This window comes from Trachypithecus francoisi, unplaced genomic scaffold (genome assembly GCF_009764315.1).
Source record: "Trachypithecus francoisi isolate TF-2019V2 unplaced genomic scaffold, Tfra_2.0 Lachesis_group20, whole genome shotgun sequence".
NCBI lineage: Eukaryota > Metazoa > Chordata > Mammalia > Primates > Cercopithecidae > Trachypithecus > Trachypithecus francoisi.
In genome coordinates, this window is record NW_022681466.1 from 42,862,397 (window position 1) to 42,883,331 (window position 20,935).

Consider the following 20,935-nt stretch of genomic DNA (forward strand, 5'->3'; position numbering starts at 1 on the left):
AACAAGCCCTGTGGAGGAGTTATGAGTTGTTGAAGGCTGGGTTGGTGGCTCACATCTGTAATCCCAGTGCTTTGGGAGGCCAAGGGAGGAGGATCGCTTGAGCCCAGGAGTTTGAGAGCGGCCTGGGCAATATACCAAGACCTTACTGCTAAAAAAAAAAAAAAAAAAAAAAATTGTTGAAGAAGTGATGAGACCTGAAGTTTTATGAAGCAGCCAGAGAGTGGCCTGAGACTATTTGCGCAGAGTTCCAGGGGCTCTCTCAGCACACCTTGGCCTAAAGCCAGAGGAGAGGGAGTAGAAAGGACTCCAGACCAGGAGCTGAAAGCATCAGTTGAGGAATTCAGCAGCCCCACAGAAGTCAACCTCATTCTCCTTCCTCTCTCTCCTCTGCTGGCACCCCCTGTTAGCTTTACCCAGTCAGAAACGACGGGGGGTTGGGGAGGCCATTGCTTTGGTCCATACAGTTCAGCATTCTGGGGCACAGAGCCAGTGGAGGAGGTGGAAGGGTGGCTCTGTAGGAGGGAACTCAACATGGCCAGGGAAGGGGAAGAGGGGACGTCTGAGGCTTAGCGAGCTATTCAGGCTTGGCAGCTTCGGCAGCCCTGCCATGGAGGGCCCAGGGACAGAGACACACCTGGGCTACATGAGCAGGGTCAGAAGAAGAAGAGAATGGCTGACTAATGCAGAGACCAAAAGCACAACAAATTCGGTTGAGAGATTTAGATTTTATCCAGAGACAAAGGAAATTGTGGACTTTCAAGATTCCAGGGCCCAGTATCTGTTTACCATCATCTATGGAGGGAGCCCGGTTGGAGAAATACGTTGATTCCTAAAACAGCATTGTCCTATAATCTTATTAAAGTCCTGTGTATTCATTATTGAACACTTAGAAAATAAACACATACAGAAGAAAATAAGACAGTGCCCTTAATTTAACACCCAGAGGTCAGATCTTTACATTTAACCATCTAGTCTTGGATAACAGTCTTTGAAAAAGTAAGTATTAAAATACTCTGAGGTGCATCTGTATGGTGATGAGACACACAGATGTCCCTGGCCACATGCCCAGATGCCTCCTCTACACTCTGCAGGCCACAAACCCCCCAAAATGTGGGAGGCACTGTGGGAGAGACGCGAACAAGAAGGGTACACCTGGAAGGGGAGAGAAGAACATTCTAGGCAGCCATCTGGGGGAGGGGTGAAATGGTGTGAGTGTGTGGGAAATTAAGCACGTGGGAAATTCGGCATGTGCTGGGGAGGCTGTGTTAGTTTTGTTGGGCAGATGATAACTGCATACCTGGAATACTAGATATTTGAGAATGAATCAGTGCATTTTTCTAAATGCATGTTCCATGAAGTCTTGGAGATTCTGAGGAACTCTAGGGAAGCTCCATTTTTATCTGATTTAATTTTGGGCTTCTAAATTTTCTTTAACAAACGCTTCTGATGCTTCTTAAAAACTTTGAAGAAATAGTGGACTACTGGAATAAATTATATTTTTGGGATTGCACTGACAGTTTACAGGCAACACAAAACTGCTTTATTACTTTCTAGCCATGCGTCTCCGTATACGTGCGAATTTCCTTTTAATGAGAAATGGTATTATTAAATCAAATACCAATTTTTCACCAGACTTTGCTACAGATGACTTCAGAGTTTTCCCGGATACTGAACCTACCATCAAAGGAGGAAGTGTTTGCCTTTTTGAGGATTTTCCAAAAAAATATGTAGGGTCTGAAGACACCTGCCAAAAGTATTGCTCCAAAAACTATTTTTGAATAATGATAACCTCACTGCAAAGATGCATGGTCTCTGAAAGCAATTGCTTTGAAGGAGGCAACAATTATCTGCCTACATGATCTTTGGTGAGCTTAAAACAAATACAACACCCTGCAGTACAGCCATATCCTTGTAAACAGTGATTGCCTCTCTTGATTGCTGGCCTCATCTGTATCTGGCTACAAATTTTGCAGTGATGTCGCAACTCTCTCCCATGCAAGGTTATCAACCTGGTTGACCAGACTTCAGAAAGCGCACCTACCACCGTGTCTCGGGATGTGGAGGAGAAGCCCGCCCATGCCCCTGCCCGGCCCGAGGCCCCCGTGGACTCCGTGCTCAAGGACGTGGCCACCATCATCCTGAGCACCTTCCTGCTGATTGGCTGGGTGGCCTTCATCATCACCTACCCCCTGGTAAAGCTCAGCACTTCCCCTTTGCCCTCCACCTGTTTCTGGGGCTTCTCTGCCTGTCGCCTCACGTCAGTGAGGTCCAGACAAAAACAACCAGCACATTTCGTTCCCCATTTAAAAGTCAGTGTTTATCTTCAAAAACATAATTAAAGAGACACTAGCCTCCCAGAAAAGGACAATTTGATACCTAAATCTTAGTGTTTTTCAAGTAAGAGCTGATGTATAAGCCTTGCTCAAAGATGATTTTGAATAGTTACCTGTATTTTTAAAGAATAAGGATAATAGATGAAGACCTTTCCTCTCTTAAAAACTGCCATTAGAACGTCTGCTGGGGAGAAGAACCAATAGAAGAAAAAAGAAGCTGCCTGTGAGATCAGCTTGTGTGAAAAAGGCAGCATGGCCATTCCATTACTTCCTAGTTGGAAATGAGCAGGCTCCACAGCGGAGCAGGCTGTGGGTGGGATGAAATATGTGAGGGGAGTGGTCCTTCAGCAGGTTGCTCAGAGATGCTGTTACCTGAGCTCAGGGAGCTAATGACCCGCCCAGGATAGGGAATGACAGACCCTTTACGGCACTCCCCATTGGCACGTCCGCACCTGATGGTTTAACTTTTCACCTCACTCAGTCCTATGAGGTCATCATTATTGACCTCTTAGGTCAATAATGATTTTCTTTTGTCCACAAAGGAAGCAAGTAGACCCTGAGAAGCTAAGTTACTTTCCCCACGGGTACCCAGCTAGTAGGCAGCATTTCCAGGACTCCATCCCGTGGTGGAGGGAAGGAGAGATGACTCTCTGGTGGGTTGGTGGCTCACAGAAGTCCCTTCAGTCCACCTCCCGGACATGGGTAGGGATAATCACAGATCGCTGCTACTTCAGATAATTACAGAATGAATCCTCAGGTATTTGAGAGGCATGTGGCCACGGGGAAGGCAGTGGGATGAAAGGGGAAAGCAGGACCTTAGCCAGGCTCCCCATGTGTCAGCTCCACTGCCACCTCCTGGCAGTGTGTGTGCAGGAGACCACAGCTTCTTCACCTGCCCCTCTGGACTACTGAGCATCTGTGCGCTAGCCTCTAGCCAACACACAGACATGGTAGATGGCAAACCTGGGGCTTGCCTTCACCCACCACCGGCTCAGCCGTGCTACCTGTACTTCCTGTTTGGTTTCACCTTTGCAACAACTCTCAGACTTTCATAAAAATCACAGAATTTTAGAACCAAATGAAACTGGCACAGCCCTCAACCTAGGACACAGTCCTTCCCCTGGTGGCCATCCAGCCCCTCCTAGGGTTGGGGAGTGGGTTGTACAAGCGAGGATCTAACTAGTCGGCAGAAAGACCTCCAGTCATCAAAGCAATTCTGCCTCCAGGTGCCTTCTCACTGGTCTCTTTGTGCCCTGTGGGGTCACATAAAATACACATGCTCCCTCCACCACTGGGACCTGTCCCTTCCCAGCTGCTTGTTTCCCTGTGGGAACAGCTGCCCTTGTCTGGATGTGGGTCTCTCTTCCCAGAGCATGCATCAGCAGCAGCAACTCCAGCACCAGCAGTTCCAGAAGGAACTGGAGAAGATTCAGCTCCTGCAGCAGCAGCAGCAGCAGCTACCCTTCCACCCACCTGGAGACACGGCTCAGGACGGCGAGCTTCTGGACACATCTGGCCCATACTCAGAGAGCTCGGGCACCAGCAGCCCCAACACGTCCCCCAGGGCCTCCAACCACTCGCTCTGCTCCGGCAGCTCTGCCTCCAAGGCTGGCAGCAGCCCCTCCCTGGAACAAGACGACGGAGGTAAAGCCAACTGCCATCTTGATGCTATTTCGTGTTTCGTTCGAGCACCTCCTGAGAAGTCCAAGGAGTCTCCGTAAGATTGTAAAGTGCCATTCTCAGGGATTCACTGTGTTCTCCTCTTAACTGGCACTCTGGGGGTCTCTGCAGGAAGGCTTCTGCCCCATCCCTTGGCATCTCCCCCTCAGAGGGCCTTCTGGGGACCACCCTGGCCATCCCTCTGTCTTTCTCCACAAGGGCTGGGTGTCGCGGCTGACCAGAGGTGAGCTGCCCATTGGGCTGGAGAGAGTTCCCAGGGCCAGCCGGTGGCCAAGTGTGAAAGTGTCACAGTTGATCTGCTTTCCTCTGTGGAAGTTGGCTCAAGCCAGTTGTCAGAGCCCCAGTTCTGAGGGAATTGGCACAGAGCTGGTGCAGGGACCTCAGAGCCCTCTGTCCCAGGCAGTCTCCTCATTTTACATGTCCACCGCCGCCTCCTGAGTGTTTCAGTGCGGATCTTTACAGTGGACTTTCGTGGTTGTTGTTAACTAAATTAAACCATTCTAACTATATCACAATAAATATGTATAAGTATATGAAACGCTATGGAGAATCCCTGCCTTCCAGAAGGTTTTAAGATATGCAATCACACAGTAAGGTAAAGGCAGAAACAGAATGCAGGGGCAGGGGGAAGGGGCAGCCCTGGGTGTACATGGGGAGCGGGCCTGGCAGGCTCTTCCTGAGCAGCAGTCTGGGGTGCAGTGCCTCTTAAATCTCATCTCTTAATCTGAGGTCAGGAAGCTTGCCACCACGTTAACCTCAAGGTTCTTTAGGTGATAATCTGTTTGAAACAATCTTTTTCCTGTTTTGTCCCAGATGAGGAAACCAGCATGGTGATAGTTGGGAAAATTTCCTTCTGTCCCAAGGACGTCCTGGGCCATGGAGCTGAGGGCACAATTGTGTACCGGTGAGTGGATTAGCCAGCCCCCTGCCCTCACCGCCTGGTGTCTAAGTTGTTGCCTGTCAGGTTGCGAGCCTGGTGCCAGGCTCAGAGCACAACAGGGTCAAAGCAGTGACCCAGGCATTTGGAGTCCCACCTCCAGGGAGCTTGCACACTGAGAGAAGCATGATTCCGGGGCCACCAGGCAGTCAGTCGGGGCCCTCTAGGCTGGGAGGCAGTAGTTGAATGCTGTGGACCCAGGTTCTCACCTCGTTGACACAGCCTGACTCGTGCTTACCAGACACAACTCCTGCTCCTCATCCTGCAGGGGCATGTTTGACAACCGTGATGTGGCCGTGAAGAGGATCCTCCCCGAGTGTTTTAGCTTCGCAGACCGTGAGGTCCAGCTGTTGCGAGAATCAGATGAGCACCCGAACGTGATCCGCTACTTCTGCACGGAGAAGGACCGGCAATTCCAGTACATTGCCATCGAGCTGTGTGCAGCCACCCTGCAAGAGGTGGATTTATTTATTTTTTTTATTTTGTTAACTTTATAAAGTCATAGCACTTTGGGAGGCCAAGGTGAGCAGATCACTTGAGTTCAGGAGTTTGAGACCAGCCTGGACAACATGGTGAAACCCCATCTCTACAAAGAAACCAAAAATTAGCCAGGCCTAGCGCTGTGCTCCTGTAGCCCCAGCTACTTAGGAGGCTGAGGTGGGAAGATTGCTTGAGCCTGGGAGATCGAGGCTGCAGTAAGCAGTGATTGTGCCACTGCACTCCAGCGTAGACAACAGAGTGAGACCCCGTCAGAAAAAAAAAAAAAAGTTACAGTGAATTGTACTCATTTTAAATGTACAGCTTGATGAATTTTGACAAATGTCTATACCCATTTAACCACATACGCAGTCAAATATGGAGCATTTTCATCCCCCTAGTTGTAACAGGTGGTCCCCCTCGCATGCCTGGGCAGTCTGCTTGCAGTTGGCATGTCTCTCCCTCTTTGCCTCCAGGAAACCTGGACAGTTGCTCTTCCCATCTTCAGTTGTGGCTGGTGTGGGCCTGAAGGATGCCGGTTGGTAACTCCAGGCTTTAAGATCATCCAGCAAATTCCTTTTGCTCAGTTTCCAGGCTCACCTTGAAACTGTATCAGTATCATTTGGATTCCTTTGTAGGTTCACCTATATGAGGCAATGAACTTGAGTTTCTTGCCTTCTTATCTTTCTCATTGTAAATTAGTAGATTGGAGCTTTGCTCCTTGTTGGAAAATATAGATTTAGACAGAATGTTGTCAGTAAAACTTCCCGTTTCTTTCTTAAAATGGTATCAAAGAAAACGAGCTGAGGGGCCAAGTCCTGAGGACTGTGTGCCGTGACCTCATTGTCATGTCTTTTGCAGTATGTGGAGCAGAAGGACTTTGCGCATCTCGGCCTGGAGCCCATCACCTTGCTGCAGCAGACCACCTCGGGCCTGGCCCACCTTCACTCCCTCAACATCGGTGAGAGGCCGCGCTGTACCAGGCCAGCAGCCCGGGTAGGGGTAATCAGTGGCCCAGGTGGGGCTAACCAGTAGCTTGGGTGGACCTTGCTTCTGTTCAATCTCTTGGCTACATCGCCAGTAGCAAAGATAAGTGGTGTAAGAATTTGAGGAGGAATCCTACATAGTTGAATACCAGAGCTTTTGGAGGTGGCGGCAGGCATCCTGGGAGTCTGACGAGGACATACTCCCCATTGGAGGAGGAGGCCTGGGGTGGCTCCTGGTAAGCATTGGACTAATCTGGAGTTCTCTATTAGTTCACAGAGACCTAAAGCCCCACAACATTCTCATATCCATGCCCAATGCACATGGCAAGATCAAGGCCATGATCTCTGACTTCGGCCTGTGCAAGAAGCTGGCAGCGGGCAGGCACAGCTTCAGCCGCCGATCTGGGGTGCCTGGCACAGAAGGCTGGATAGCTCCAGAGATGCTGAGCGAAGACTGTAAGGAGAACCCTGTGAGTAATAGGCTATGGCCCTTTGAAAACTACAGAACCAGCCCATTGTATCTTCAGGAGTAGAACCTTTAAATTCCAGGTTTGGGGGCTGGTGCCCTTGTAGCTGGAGAATGGCAGTCCTTTCACCAAGAGCTTCTGTGTGAACTTTCTATGTCATCTCATGTTCAGGTGATTAAAGGGGCAAATGTGGGCAATTACCTACTTTTTTTCGCTATTCTTCCAATTACTTGTTTTTTTGTTTGTTTGTTTTGTTGGTTGGTTGGTTTTCTGTTTGTTTGTTTTTTTGTTTGTTTTTGTTTTGAGACAGAGTCTTACTCTGTCACCCAGGCTGGAGTGTAGTGGCATGATCTCAGCTCACTGCAACCTCCACCTCCCGGGTTCAAGCGATTCTCCTGCCTCAGCCTCCTGAGTAGCTGGGATTACAGGTACCTGCCACCACACCCAGCTAAATCAATCACTTTTTAACCCCTTTTTAATTTTGGTAAACTGGGAAGTCAGGACTTGCATAGCGTGAGCAAACTTCAAGTTTTCATTATTTTTAAATGTTTTTGTTTTCTCAACTTATTTTGATAATTTTTAGACATAGAGAAAATTGAAAGAAAAAAATTTTTTAGAAGTGAAATCGCACTATTTTGCCCAGGCTGGTCTTAAACTCCTGGGCTCAGGTTTAGCCTCCCAAAGTGCTGGGATTACAGACGTGAGCCACAGCATCTGGCTGAAAGAATGTTAATGTTAAACATGAATACCTGTGTACCTCCACCTAGATTCAACGTTTGTTAAAACTTTTGCCACATTTGCTTTATCTTTACCTATTACTGAACCATTTGAATATAAGTAGCAGGCATCCTGACCCTTCACCCCTGAAGACCTCAGCACGTGTCTCCTAAGGAATACATTGTGTTTCCAACCACAATACCATTATCCCACCTCAACAATTAATGCTGTTTCTATCCATCATCTCATATTCAATCCATATTCAAGTTTCCCCAATTAGTCCCCAAATGTCTTTTATAGAGCTGGGTGTTTAGCTACCTACTGGGTTCGACACCTACTGGGTTTTGTATACCAGGATGGAATCAAGTGTCTTGCATTACATTTGATTCTGTCTCTTGGAATTTACACATCTTTCCACCTATATTTTGTTCCATGTTGAAGTTCCATTTTGAAGAGTCCAGGCAGTGGGTTATAAAATACCCCATTCTGATTTGTTTACTTGTTTCTTCATGACAACATTGAACATTTCTCTGTATTCCTCGTATTTCCTGGAAACCAGAAGTTAGGTGTAGAAGCTTGATTAGGTTCAAGTTAAATGTTTTTGGCATGAATAGATCACAGGTCTCTGCATCAGCAAGCATGTGATGGCAGATTATATCTGTAAGATTGTTATCACCTCCTCTTAGTGATGCTACAGCTGATCTTTCTATCATAAGGGTTCATTTCCTCCTCTGTTGTTAGTATTTGGGGTGATCCTTCAGCACAATGTGATATCCTGTTTACTGATAGTCACTCACGCAGTGGTTTAGCATGTGTTGATCACCCTTGCCTGAAGTACTTAGTTCAGTAGAAATTCTTCTGCATTATTAGCTGGCATTTTTCTGTAAAGCAGAGCTTTCTTTTCACTTTCTTCTCTCTCTCTCTCTTTTTTTTTTTTTTCTTGATCACTATGGGCTCAAGGATTTTGAAACTAATGTTATAATCCATTTTCATCCTTTTTTTGTTATTTACTTCTTTTGATACACAAATTGTTTGAAATTTGGTCAACCTGGAACCCCTTCAAGCTGGCTTCTGCATCCATTTGCTAGGAGTGCACTCACATTTGAGCACCTTATTCTAGCACAGGTCGCCGAGGCTCACCTTGGACTCTGCCCGATGGAGACCTGGATAGGTCAGCCATCTTGAGTGGATTAGATATGGTCCTCTCTTACCCAGCTCACTGGGGACCAGCAGCTGGTCAGTTCATCAAAGAAGTCAGTTACAGTGAAGAATCATAAAAACATGTACACACGCCGTAACACTTAATTTTAACTTCAAGTAATATAAGCCCTTAAGTCATAGAAATCTTGTACTGTAGGCTAAGGTCTTTTCAGATTTGGGTCTGACTGACTGGAGTCCTCATTTTCCACCTTGCATTAAGCACACTCCTGTACCACTTCCATGACTTCTGCATGGAGGCTTGGACACTTCAAACGCTTCCTAAGCGATTTGAGAGCAGAAGCCTGGTTTTTAACGCTTCGTGACCCAGTCCCTTACAGCTGAATCCACCACACCGAATGCCGCAACAGCTCTTGTAACCATGCCCTTTCCTTTGTGGAGTCTTTCTAAAGATTCAGCTTACCTCAGAATTCGTGGCACTCATGTTTAACAGCTTATGGAATATTCAAATTACAAGGACAAGTGGCAACAATAAGTTTGGGAAAGAACATAATTGGGGCCAGGGAGGTTGGAAAGATGCCTCTTCACCTTAGTGTTGACTATGTTGGGGACAGCAGGTTGCACAGAGTGTAGGGGGCGTGGGAGACCCGGAGAGCTCTGGGAATCAGGGGCGAGTTCCAGCTGTGGTGACCATGTTCCTCCTGTCCCGAATCCAGCGCCTTCCTAAGGGAAAATCTGGTGAGGTGGAATAAAGCATGGTAGGTTTGGGGATTGGAAGACCTGAGTCTCATCCTGGTTTGTCACATCCAGCAGTGACCCTGAGCTTGTCATGTAACCTTTCTGTCCACATTCTCATCTGGGGATGAAAGTATTTGCTCTGCTTACCTCATGATGTTGTTGTGAGGCTGAGAGTGCTGTGTTGTTCAAGGTGTGTCTCCTCCAGCATGGGAGGCAATGAACCCCTGGTTCCTCTCACTAGACCCTCAGTTCACCTGGTGGAGAATCTCAGAGGCGGGGCCTAGTAGCAGGGACCTGAGCTGTGCTCAGGAACCACCCTGGTGTTACACCCCAGGTAGCATGAGCTAAAAAATACAAACGTACATTTCCCTCGAAGGAAGCTCGTCTGTAGACACAGAATGGTTTCATGGCATAAGTGAGAGGCTTTCTCGGATTAGCATCAAAAATGACCTCCTTGGTAACTTGTCAGATAGTTTGTTTCTGGGGCTGTGCCTGTGAGCACTTTCATGTTGGGGGTAAGGAATATATAACAGCCCGGAGAGCTTTTGATGGGCCAAGCACTGTCGCAAGCAACCATTTTTGCATACTAATGCATCTCTCTTGACAACAACCCCTGAGGAGCATGCTGTCAGTGTCCACATCTCACATGAGAGGGAACCAGGGGCTTCCAGGTGGCTCCAAGCCCAGCTTCTCCACTGTGACTTCTGACACCCATGCAGTGCTGCAGGTTACCCCTCACTGCTCTGCGCAGTTCACGTATATCAGCTGATTATCCCAGAACACCTTCCAGGTGGCAGAAGCAGCAGCAGTGCTCCTCCCTCCCTGGCTGTGAGTGAGGATGAAAACTCTGCTCCCACACCTCTCACGCCTCATGTCTCTTTTCAGACCTACACGGTGGACATCTTTTCTGCAGGCTGCGTCTTTTACTACGTGATCTCTGAGGGCAGCCACCCTTTTGGCAAGTCCCTGCAGCGGCAGGCCAACATCCTCCTGGGTGCCTGCAGCCTCGAGTGCTTGCACCCAGAGAAGCACGGTGAGCAGTCCAGGGGTCGGGGTTGGGAGCAGCTCCTCAGCTGCCTCAGGTGGCCCCACGGAGCTGGGCTGGTGCCACCTCTGCACTCACAGAGGCCCTGGCGCCCCAGCTGCTCACCCCGCAGGCCTCAGGAACCTGCAGACTTGTGCCAAATCTGGTAGAGGGTTGGCAGGGTTATCCCTGGGGCACCACCTTCTAAAGCTGAGACACTCCAAGATTCCTCCAGGTCACCAACTACTTGTGTGACCTAGGCAAAGCCCCTTTTGGAGACCTTCTTTTTCTACCTGGTGACATGAGGGTTAAATAATCTGTGGTCCCTTCCTGCACTGGCATTTGGGAAGACAAATTGTCTTCTCTCTTGTGAGGGCCAGTGGTCAGCAGGTGCGTCCATGCTGGGCTGGGGACAGACAAGCTTTATCCTCACCCTGCTGGGCTGGTCTCCTGGTGTGGGTGCAACAAGTCTTTCTTTCAGACTTCAGATTTTCCTTACTGGTAATTGGCCCATGACACTCCAATGCTGCCTTTTGAAAAAATTTAAACTAAATTATTGTTTTGTTTATGGTTGATTTTCCTTATTGTAGAAAACACAGATTAGCATAAAGGCCCATATAGTCCCATTATACAGGGATAAATGATGGCTATTAATACCTTTGCATATACGTTATTCTAGTCATTTATCTAGACGTGTATGCATATTTTATAAAAATATGGTTAAATCCTGCATCCTGTTTTGCAACATGCATGTTTTGCAACGTCACGTTAAATGTCTCTCCACATCAATCCATATTTAGCCACAGCCGCATTTTAACAGCTCATGGCCCAGCGTAGGGAGGCACAGTAATATATCCACTCAGGCCTCTGATGTTGGATGTTCCCAGTCACTTCCTTCACAAACCATGCAGTGAGGACTCACCTCATTGGCTGAGGTTTTGTGTCTGTTCCTAATTATTTGATTGGAATAAATTCCTGTGAATAGAATCATAAATGAGAGGGTATGCAGCTTTTTAAAGTTTTGGTATTTCCCTGTGACTTTGGACTGGTAATCGTGAGTTGCTTATTTTCCTGCTTTATAGAAGACGTCATTGCACGTGAATTGATAGAGAAGATGATTGCGATGGATCCTCAGAAACGCCCCTCAGCGAAGCACGTGCTGAAACACCCGTTCTTCTGGAGCCTAGAGAAGCAGCTGCAGTTCTTCCAGGTAGAGACATTTGTTCTCTTTATCCAGAGTCTTCATTTAATGTTTTTCAGATTTTGAAAATATAGAAAAGGACAAAGAATAAAACAAATTGCCTATTACCCTAAAACAGAGAGATAATCATGGCTGATGTTTTAATGTTTTCTTCATATATAAAACTATAATTGGGATCTAACCATATATACAGTTTCAGAACCTGCTTTTTTTTTTCAACTGTACATGATATTCTAAGTATCTTTCATGTTAAAGTTCTAAAATTCCAATGACCATAGTATTCTTTCATATGGATGTGCCATAATTGTTAAGCTTTATATTATGGAATTTCCAAATATATACTACATAAATGTTTAAACGCTATAACGAGCACTCCTTTATTCATCCCTCAGGTTCAACAAGTATTAACCTTCACCCTCTCCCCTCCCCAGGTTATTTCAAAGCAAATCTCAGGCATCATATAATTTCATTCAAGTGTCTTAAGTTTATTTATTTATTTATTTATTTGAGACAGCGTCTCACTCCATTACCCAGGCTGGAGTACAGTGGTACAATCTTGGCTCAGTGCAACCTCTGCCTCCCGGGTTCAAGTGATTCTCCTGCCTCAGCTACCTGAGTAGCTGGGATTACAGATATGCACCACCACGTCTGGCTAACTTTTTTTGTATTTTTAGTAGATATGGGGTTTCACCATCTTGGCCAGTCTGGTCTTGAACTCCAGACCTCAGGTGATCTGCCTGCTTCAGCCTCCCAAAGTGCTGGGATTACAGGCGTGAGCCACCACGCCCAGCCCAAGTGTCATAAATTTAAATGCTTTCTTATATTGTATTTGTTTCTATCATCTTTTACACAGTCTTTGCCCAGATCTCATTTTGCTTAAAATAGGTTCTGCACAGTTAGAACTCCTTTGGCGATTTGACTGTTTAAAAGCTTTGTGACAATGTCAGGTGACTTTTGAAGAGGTGACGTGTTTTTCAAAGTCTTCCATGTATGAATTGAACATAACTCACCAGATCGCCTCCTGCCCAGTGCGTGGCTCCGAAGAGCAGGCTTGTGGGGCAGTGCTTTTCCCCTTGGGTCCAGGCAGAGTGCAGTTTGGTGAGCACCATACTCAGAAGTGACCATCGTGCTCTCTGGGGGTCGGACTGGGGCCTTGGCCAGAGGGAAGCCCCCAGAATGTAAGCTCCTCGAGGGCAGGAGTGCTTGACTACTACTGCATTCACTACTGTGTCCCTGCCTCCTGGCCCAAGGTGGGGGCTCAGAAACCATTCAGATGGATCGGGCTGGGGAGAGTTCAATGCTGTCTTCCATGTTATAGCCTAAGGATTGGTCACTGTGTCCATGGATATGATGTGAAAATTCTCAAGTCCGTATGTCTTCCAGGGACTTGTGAAAACTAGCCAGGTCATTTCGATCACAAAATACAGAACACGAATAAAACCCATGCAAAGGGACCTTCACCCACCATGGGACAGGATTTAAATGCTTAGTATCTCCAGGTATACGCCTGTCAAACACACCTGGCTTCCACCCAGGTCATTTAGCTGTAACAGCTTTGCAGCTCAGACATGTGTGTTCCCAGTGCACTCAAGTTGACAATCTGACCTCTCCACAGCTTTTCTCTGACAATTGTAAAGTAGGAATTCAGCCAGTCTGGCTTCATCTTCATCATAGAAAAGGCTGCTCTGAGAAAACGGTCTCCCAAGGCTACTTAACATTGATGTAGGCAGGGCTCACCACTCCCTGTGTCCGCAGCTGTCGACCTGTCTTACTGATGGGACTTCAAGAGGCCCGTACTTGGGTGCTTCCTGACCCTCTCCTTATTTCCAAAGTCAAATGCAGAGCAAGGTTTGAATCCCATCAGAAGCCCCTGGAGCCCATTACTCTTGCCACCAAGTTTCCTCTTGGAGAAGAAGGCCCAGCTTCACTGGTCTTTTCTACTGTTGGAAGGAGGAGTGGCGACCCTCCACCAGTTATGGGCTTGAGCATACTGTGTTTCAGTGAGTAGACAAAGCACAGGATGCACATCAAATCTGAGCTTTCCTTTTCTTTTTGGTTTTGGTTCGTTGGATATAGATTGCACTTGCGGCTTCGTACACATGGCACGTGTGTGCACATGTGAAATTCAGGGTATGCGTTCATGGTCTATGTGCAGGCGTACTCTGTGAAGCCTCTCTGTCATGGAGAAGCTCTCTGTGGGCCTGTCCTTCATGAGGAACACACAGGGCAGCTCACAGGGAAAGACATGGATGAGGGAGGCAGAGGGCAGGGTGCCTGCTGCCCAGCTCTGGGGCAGGCTGCAGTCTGGGCCTAGGGGCCGTCATCCCTTCATGGCTCATGTGCCAGTGACCGTCTGTTACTCAGAATCCCAGTCGCACAGCTCTCAGCATCTCCGGCACTGTCCATCATCTGCTGCCCTTGTTTCTCTCACAGGACGTGAGTGACAGAATAGAAAAGGAATCCCTGGATGGCCCGATTGTGAAACAGTTAGAGAGAGGCGGGAGAGCCGTGGTGAAGATGGACTGGCGGGAGAACATCACCGTCCCCCTCCAGACAGGTGAGCACACTGCGGCGTGAGAGGGCATGTTGCAAAAGCCGCTGCCGCCTTTCCAAGAAGTAAACGTGGAAATGGACGCTCCAGGCTGTTCAGGCCCCAGATCCCACCTGTCGGTTTGAGACTTTCTTGGGTGTGTCCTCTATGGTTTGGTTACACTGATGTGTGTTTCATTTTTGTTCCCTAGAGTGACAGGTGAGTGATGGTGTCGTGCTCTAGGTGGTCATTTCCGATCTGGGTGCGATCACCAGGTGGGGTTCAAGGGGACACCGCCCTTGGGTTGAATGGGAGGATCTGCTCCTGTGACTGGGTGTGGAGTGACCTCACCTTTCAGTCCAACTCCCCTCCCTCCTTTCAGTCCAACTCCCTAATCCCCAGAACCCCAGGAATTGTTTTCTTTTAAAATGTATTAGTTTTAAATTTGATTACCCATTTATCCCTCAATGTTTTTCTAGACCTGCGTAAATTCAGGACCTATAAAGGTGGTTCTGTCAGAGATCTCCTCCGAGCCATGAGAAATAAGGTAAGCGGTGTGTAAATACTGGGGAGGAAGTTTATCCAGTAGACGGTTGGGGATGCTACTCACGCTGACACGACACCTTCCTCCTTTCATCCATTCTTGATAAATCTTCTATCCGTGCTGGCATTCTCATCTCTCAGGAGCTAGGCAGCTTCAGCTGGACTTGACAAACTGCAGACTGTTGCTTCTCTTACGCTGGTTTTCCCTTCAGGGACGTAGGTGCAGATGAAGCTCTGAGAAGCAGTGCTCTGTGGCCCGTGTCCCTCATGGTCTCTGGTTACTGACTTTTGTGGGGCCTTCTCCCTGTCTGATACAGCCACTGTGTGTAAACTTATATAAACATGCCTCGAATGCGGGGACCCCACTGGAACAGACACTCCAATCTCAGGCGACTTTACTCCTCCTGAGGTGACCAGGAGTGTCTCCAGGTCCTGACTGTCACAGAAGGCCTGAGCCCCCGCTGGACCAGCTGTGCCTTGCTTGCTTCGAGGCCTCCTCCTGAGTGAGGGAAGCAGGCGAGATGATGGGGCTGGATTGTTGGATACATAAACCTTTTTTCCTTTTCTTTACCAAAAACCAACCAACACTCATATTCTTTCTCTTCCTTGCATGATGAAAGGGTGTTTTGCCAACATTTCCCAAGCCTTCTAACCCCTTTCTAACCTCTCAAGCTTTCCGACTCTCTTTGCAGAAGCACCACTACCGGGAACTGCCTGCAGAGGTGCGGGAGACGCTGGGGTCCCTCCCTGACGACTTCGTGTGCTACTTCACGTCTCGCTTCCCCCACCTCCTCGCACACACCTACCGGGCCATGGAGCTGTGCAGCCACGAGAGACTCTTCCAGCCCTACTACTTCCACAGGCCCCCAGAGCCCCAGCCCCCAGTGACTCCAGACGCCCTCTGAGCAAGGGCGGCCCCTCTGTTCTGGTGGCCCCAGCTGTGACTGAGGGCCTGGTCACCACAATTAGAGCCTGACACCTCCCGACTTTGCAGGGAGACCAGGCTTCCCAAACCAAGTGCCTTGAGCTGCCTGCTCTGCAGCCCACAGAGGACAGTGCTGACCCCAGGAAGTGGGAGAAGTGGCCCCTCGTGACCTACAGGGAGCTGGGAAGATCCTGGCCCTAAAAGCCTTACAGTCAGGATGTCTGCCAAGGAGAGCCTCAAAGACAGCGCGAGTAGCACCCCCAACCGTCTACTGGATAAACTTGCTTCAGACTGTTTTTTTAAATTCCTGCTTAATGTCAGTCTGTGGGCCTTTCAGGAAGCGGGAGGAGGGAATCCTGCATTTTGCTTGCGTGCTGGGGCAGCTAGGCTGAGACGCACCAAGTGCAGCCTTCACTGGAGACCGGACTTGAGTGGTGGGGGATGCTGACAAGGAGGATGGAGTTCAGAGGGTGTCGTCCTGTGGTATGAGATGCCTCATTGATCACAGATGTGCCCAGAGTAGCCCAGGTCACTGTTAACTAGTGTTTCTACAGAGGCAGCAGGAGCCGTGAGCATGAGGCATGGCATTAGGGACCGGTCAGCTATGCATGCCAGCAGGTGGAGTCATGTCTGCAGGTCTCAGAAATGAAGAGGCTGCTGTGTTCTGGAGGCAGTTGTGGCCCAGTGCCAGTGGCCAGAACAGTGGCCTTTAGTGGATGTGCCCTGGGCCATCTGGAGGTAGTGCTCAGGAGTGCTTGGGGCAAGAGGTAAAGAGTTCCCTGGCCTTCAAGGAGAGCAGCTAAGACCCAGACAGGGGCTAGCCTTCAGGACCAGAGGGAGGCTGCCGAATGGGACCCTCCTGGTTGCCAGGAGAAAGCCCTGGGCCAGCGAGTAGTCAGTCAGCCTCCTTCGTCGCCCAAGGCTGGTGGAACAAGAGGCTCATGGTGAGTCAGGGCCAGGGTGGGCGGCCAAGGCCAGGGTCACCGTGTGCTTCATGGGCCAGCTGTTTTGTTTCTCTTAGCAAATTTTAATAACTATATTTTAATTATACTGTAGAATGCTATGTCAGCATGAGTAAGCTAAACTTGAAGCTTACTTGTGAAGAATAAATAGATAGAATACATCTATTTTTTTGTGGTACCAAAAATCACCATCCCTCAAGAAAGAGTGTTCATGTATAGAACATTCTCTAATGCTGAAGAGTAAAACATTATAGCAACACTATGTAAATGTATTGAACAGTCTCTAGATTATATTTGTGCCATACTGTTTTTTTCTAAACTTAACATGATTTTTAGGTTTAGTTTCCATCAAAACTTTTGTATTTTCTCTCCCAAGAGCCTTAGAGGTTAAAATGCAATCAGCCTACCGTGTAAGGAGATGTTGTCCATGTACTTTCTCCAGCCAGTTGGGGGATCATTGCGGCTCAGGCCTGGTGAACTCAGAGACTCCATTCAGTATTAAGAATGGGATTGTTGAATTTTACTCACTCACAGAGAAATCACTGTTTCTTCATGTTGTAAGATGTTTTCTGTTTGTGTATTTGTATCATGGTTACTCATCTAAAGCTCTTAATCTGCCTTTGTAGAATTCAGTTCCCTTCCTTTCATCATAGCTAAAATGACTTTTGTGCCTACTATGAACATGATCCTACATCCTTAAATCTCGTTGATGACCTCACTTAGGCCTTGGAACCTTGGCCTTTGGTCGGTGTCCTTGGCGTCTTCTAAGCAAGGCTGTGCACTTTTCAGAAACGTGGCCAGACTGCGTTTCCTGCTGCTCAGTGCCGCGTGCCAGGTGGTCTGAGACTGCTCCCCACACGGCTGCAAGGCGCTTTACCTGTGGCTTTGGCAGTAACCCGAGAGAGGATCAGAAGGTGGAGAAGCTGCCACGAGTGATTTAGCAGGACTGCCACAGGGACTGCCCCCCACCTTGTTCTCAGCGCAGGTTTTCTCTTTGGGAGTACCCAGGTGATTTCTAGTGGCCCAATTCTGTGTCATCTCCCTGCTTTAGCCCTACTTGCCTAGAGACAACTGTTTCAAATGCCTTTTCTGCTTATGCTAGTTTCTAACCACCCAGATTTCTCAAAACCATTTATTCAATGTATTTTATTTGAGCCCTTATTGTATTGAGCTAGGCAGGATATAGGGTGCTGGAGATACAGCGATGAACAAGACAGGCAAAACTTCTGCTTTCCTGAAACTTGTGATGAGAGACAACAATAAAAAAGTGTTGCTGCCACAAAGAAACTGAAGTGTGTGGGGAAGGGCACGTGTTTGCGGTTTGCATCTCTTCTGTCCCAGAATCACAGGGATCTGGTCCAATCACCTCTGGTCTCTCCTCTTAGTCACCTTTAGGAGCCCAGGTTCCCGTCCATCCTCTGGGGGGTTTGTTTGAAGATATCTCGTGTGGGTACTTGTCATGAAAACACCTTGGGCATCATCTGGTATATCCAGTTCTAGTCTCGAGAATTCTGGTTTCCCACTGTGCTCAGCAAGTGGAAAGGTCTTTTCAGGCCAGAACAGCTCTGCACCATCGCGTATCATGTTGCATCTTAGCTGTTTGATCTGTAGTTCAGGTTATGGGACTTCTCCAATTCTGGAAGGCTGTTGAGCTTTTTAGAAATACTGTACGCTATCTTCATCTTTAAGATGGAACTTGGTCACATCTGTTAGGAATCCAAAGGACACTATGACTTATTTAAATCTTGTCTTGAACCTTGTATTGAACCTCTGTTGGGCACGTGTGCCAGAATTTCTCTTGTTGTTTCTCAAGTCTTTTTAATTTCAATTTTCTTGCTTGTTTGAGACAGATTCTCGCTCTGTTGCCCAGGCTGGAGTGCAGTGGCACGATCTCTGCTCACTGCAACCTCCGCCTCCCGGGTTCAAGTGATTCTCCTGCCTCAGTCTCCTGAGTAGCTGTGATTACCAGTGCATGCCACCATGCCCAGCTAATTTTTTTTGTATTTTTTTTTTTAGTAGAGACAAGGTTTCACTGTGTTACCCAGGATAGTCTCAATCTCCTAACCTTGTGATCCGCCTGCCTCGGCCTCCCAAAGTGCTGGGATTACAGGCACGAGCCACTGTGCCTGGCCTAATTTCAGTTTTTGAAGTGTCCACAAGTCATGAGGCGCCAAAACATTTTCACTTGGGGGGCATTGGTATTCCCTGATTAGCCATGAAGCAATCTAGCAGCTGAAGTGTGAAATCCTGGGTGCGCAGGTGTTCTGCCTCCCACTGTGTTCTCAGTGCAGTGGTGGTCGAGGCCCTTCCAAGGAGACATCACTCTGATCAGTTACAGATAGATGTTCTGGAAGATCTGCAGGTAAGTAGATCCAGCAGACTTTCTTCCCACCAACTCTAGAAGAAAGGGCCTTATCAGAGTTGACCCTGAGCCTTTGGTAAGGTTTTGTGTGCATGTGATTCAGTTATCTTTGGCAATTCTTTCTCGCTGCAGTGAGAGAGATTAATTGGTTGCTGATCAAACTGCTCGTGCAGATGGGGGGACCTTTGGATTGTACGGCTTTCTCATCTTGGCTGCTTTCTTTTCAGGCAGTTGGACTTTGGCCAGGTTTGGCTTTCCCAGAGCCATTTCTTTCTCTATCCTTTGCTTGGATCCTCGTGGTGTGCCCATTGGATCCTCGGCCTTGTGATCCTCTGGGAAGGGGGGCCAGTTCCACTTTTGCAGCCTTCTGTGCTGGAAGAGAAGTCCAGCGTCCTAGAAGGAGCCTCTTTAAGTTCCCTGTTTCGCTTTCTCTCTCTGCTCTTTTAGTGTCTGAGATTGCCTTTCTTTGAATTTCCCAGCATTTCTTTTCCTTGTTCCTTCCCTCACCATCTGGAGTCATTTTGGTTGACTGTGTCCTGGCAGGAGAAGCCATCAGGCATCCTCTCCAGGTGAGCCGAAATTCCACCCTCCCAGGTTGGACATCATCTTTTAAACCCAATGGTCTACTCCCCTCCTCTACTTTGTTATCTTTATGAAACAGTGATTTCCCATGAGTAACCCTGGTTTTTTGTACTAGCGCTTAAATCCTTTCTGTAGACATTGGAAAACCACAAAGAACGTGACTGCAATGAGCCTCCCACTGGAGCAGCCTTAACCAACACTTTGGCCAAAGCCCCCCACCTCCCCTGTGTACTGTGTATGTGTTTGGTGGATACAGTATTCCTTTTCAGTGTCCCTAAAGCTGTGACGGGGAGTCCCCACTTACCTAGAAAGCATTACCAGTCACCTACTCTGCATTCTCAGATGCAAACCTTGTGTAGTGTTCTTTTTGCAATGACCTATTTATTTAACCTATTTATATTTATTTAATTTTTACTCTGAAATGTATCCAGTTACAATTGTACTTGCTTAAAGCACATCAGATTTGTTTACCCCTGACCATTTTAAAACTGGAAAAGTGATACTGTATCCTTCCATGGGACGGATGCTTTACAGTAGTGTCATTAAAGGGTGATTAATTTGGTCGGGGTAAAATGTTAATTTTTAGGTGATTTTTAAGAATTCTGTGCCATTGTGTCTTCTGTGTGGATGGTTAATTGTTTAATTGGTATGTGTTAATTGTGTGATATAGTCTTTGTGGAACCCAAAATCCTCTTTTTAGCTTTATATTTTATAAACTGCCAGATTGTACAAGTTTTATGTGTATTTTTAAAGCTTGAAGACACATGAGGGTCATTATCTAAGTTAAACAGCCTATTTTTGTACCTCCTGTACAGTTTTATAATTCTGCTGATTGATGGCGGCATCTTATGTCGAGCCAACCACAATAAAGGTAGTTTTAGATTTTGGAGTCAGTCTCATTTTCTTAAAAGATTCAAAGACCATTCTCAGACAGGCTGTGCTCACTGTCCTCTTGGGTGGCCGGGGCTGGACTAGGAGTCCTTTGCAGCTGGCTCGGCTGGTGGGGGATGGGTGTCCTCATGTCCACAGCGGGGTCCAGGGACTGGGACACCCTCCATGGTGGCTGTGTGTCAGAAAAGCGTCTTTGAAACCTTGCAGGAAGTTCCCAAAAGTATTGATTTGGGCTGAATTCCAGGAAGGTGGCCATCTGGGACAGACACGCCACGTGGTAAGAATTGGGCTTCAAAGCAGAGTTTGGGGCATGGGTACAGTAGGTAGGATACTGGACCAGGAAACCCAGGAGGGGAGAAATGCCATTGAGGCCAACAAGGGCGGAGAGTGCCCCAAAGAGCGGGTTAGCAGCATGTGGAATG

General features: G+C 47.8%; 1 protein-coding gene across 2 annotated transcripts in view; it reads left to right on the forward strand.

The window, feature by feature from the left end:
- The window catches only part of ERN1 (endoplasmic reticulum to nucleus signaling 1), a 92,222-nt gene extending 71,711 nt beyond the window's left edge, over positions 1 to 20,511 (forward strand). For both annotated transcript variants that reach the window (XM_033183979.1, XM_033183980.1), the window contains exons 12-22: positions 2,001 to 2,192; positions 3,704 to 3,977; positions 4,827 to 4,917; positions 5,219 to 5,408; positions 6,289 to 6,388; positions 6,684 to 6,883; positions 10,379 to 10,526; positions 11,600 to 11,727; positions 14,152 to 14,275; positions 14,728 to 14,795; positions 15,484 to 20,511. In XM_033183979.1, coding sequence (XP_033039870.1) covers positions 2,001 to 2,192; positions 3,704 to 3,977; positions 4,827 to 4,917; positions 5,219 to 5,408; positions 6,289 to 6,388; positions 6,684 to 6,883; positions 10,379 to 10,526; positions 11,600 to 11,727; positions 14,152 to 14,275; positions 14,728 to 14,795; positions 15,484 to 15,696 — 1,728 coding nt within the window. In that variant the 3' untranslated portion in view covers positions 15,697 to 20,511. The remainder of the gene's footprint in view (positions 1 to 2,000; positions 2,193 to 3,703; positions 3,978 to 4,826; positions 4,918 to 5,218; positions 5,409 to 6,288; positions 6,389 to 6,683; positions 6,884 to 10,378; positions 10,527 to 11,599; positions 11,728 to 14,151; positions 14,276 to 14,727; positions 14,796 to 15,483) is intronic.
- Positions 20,512 to 20,935: the final 424 nt, after the last annotated feature.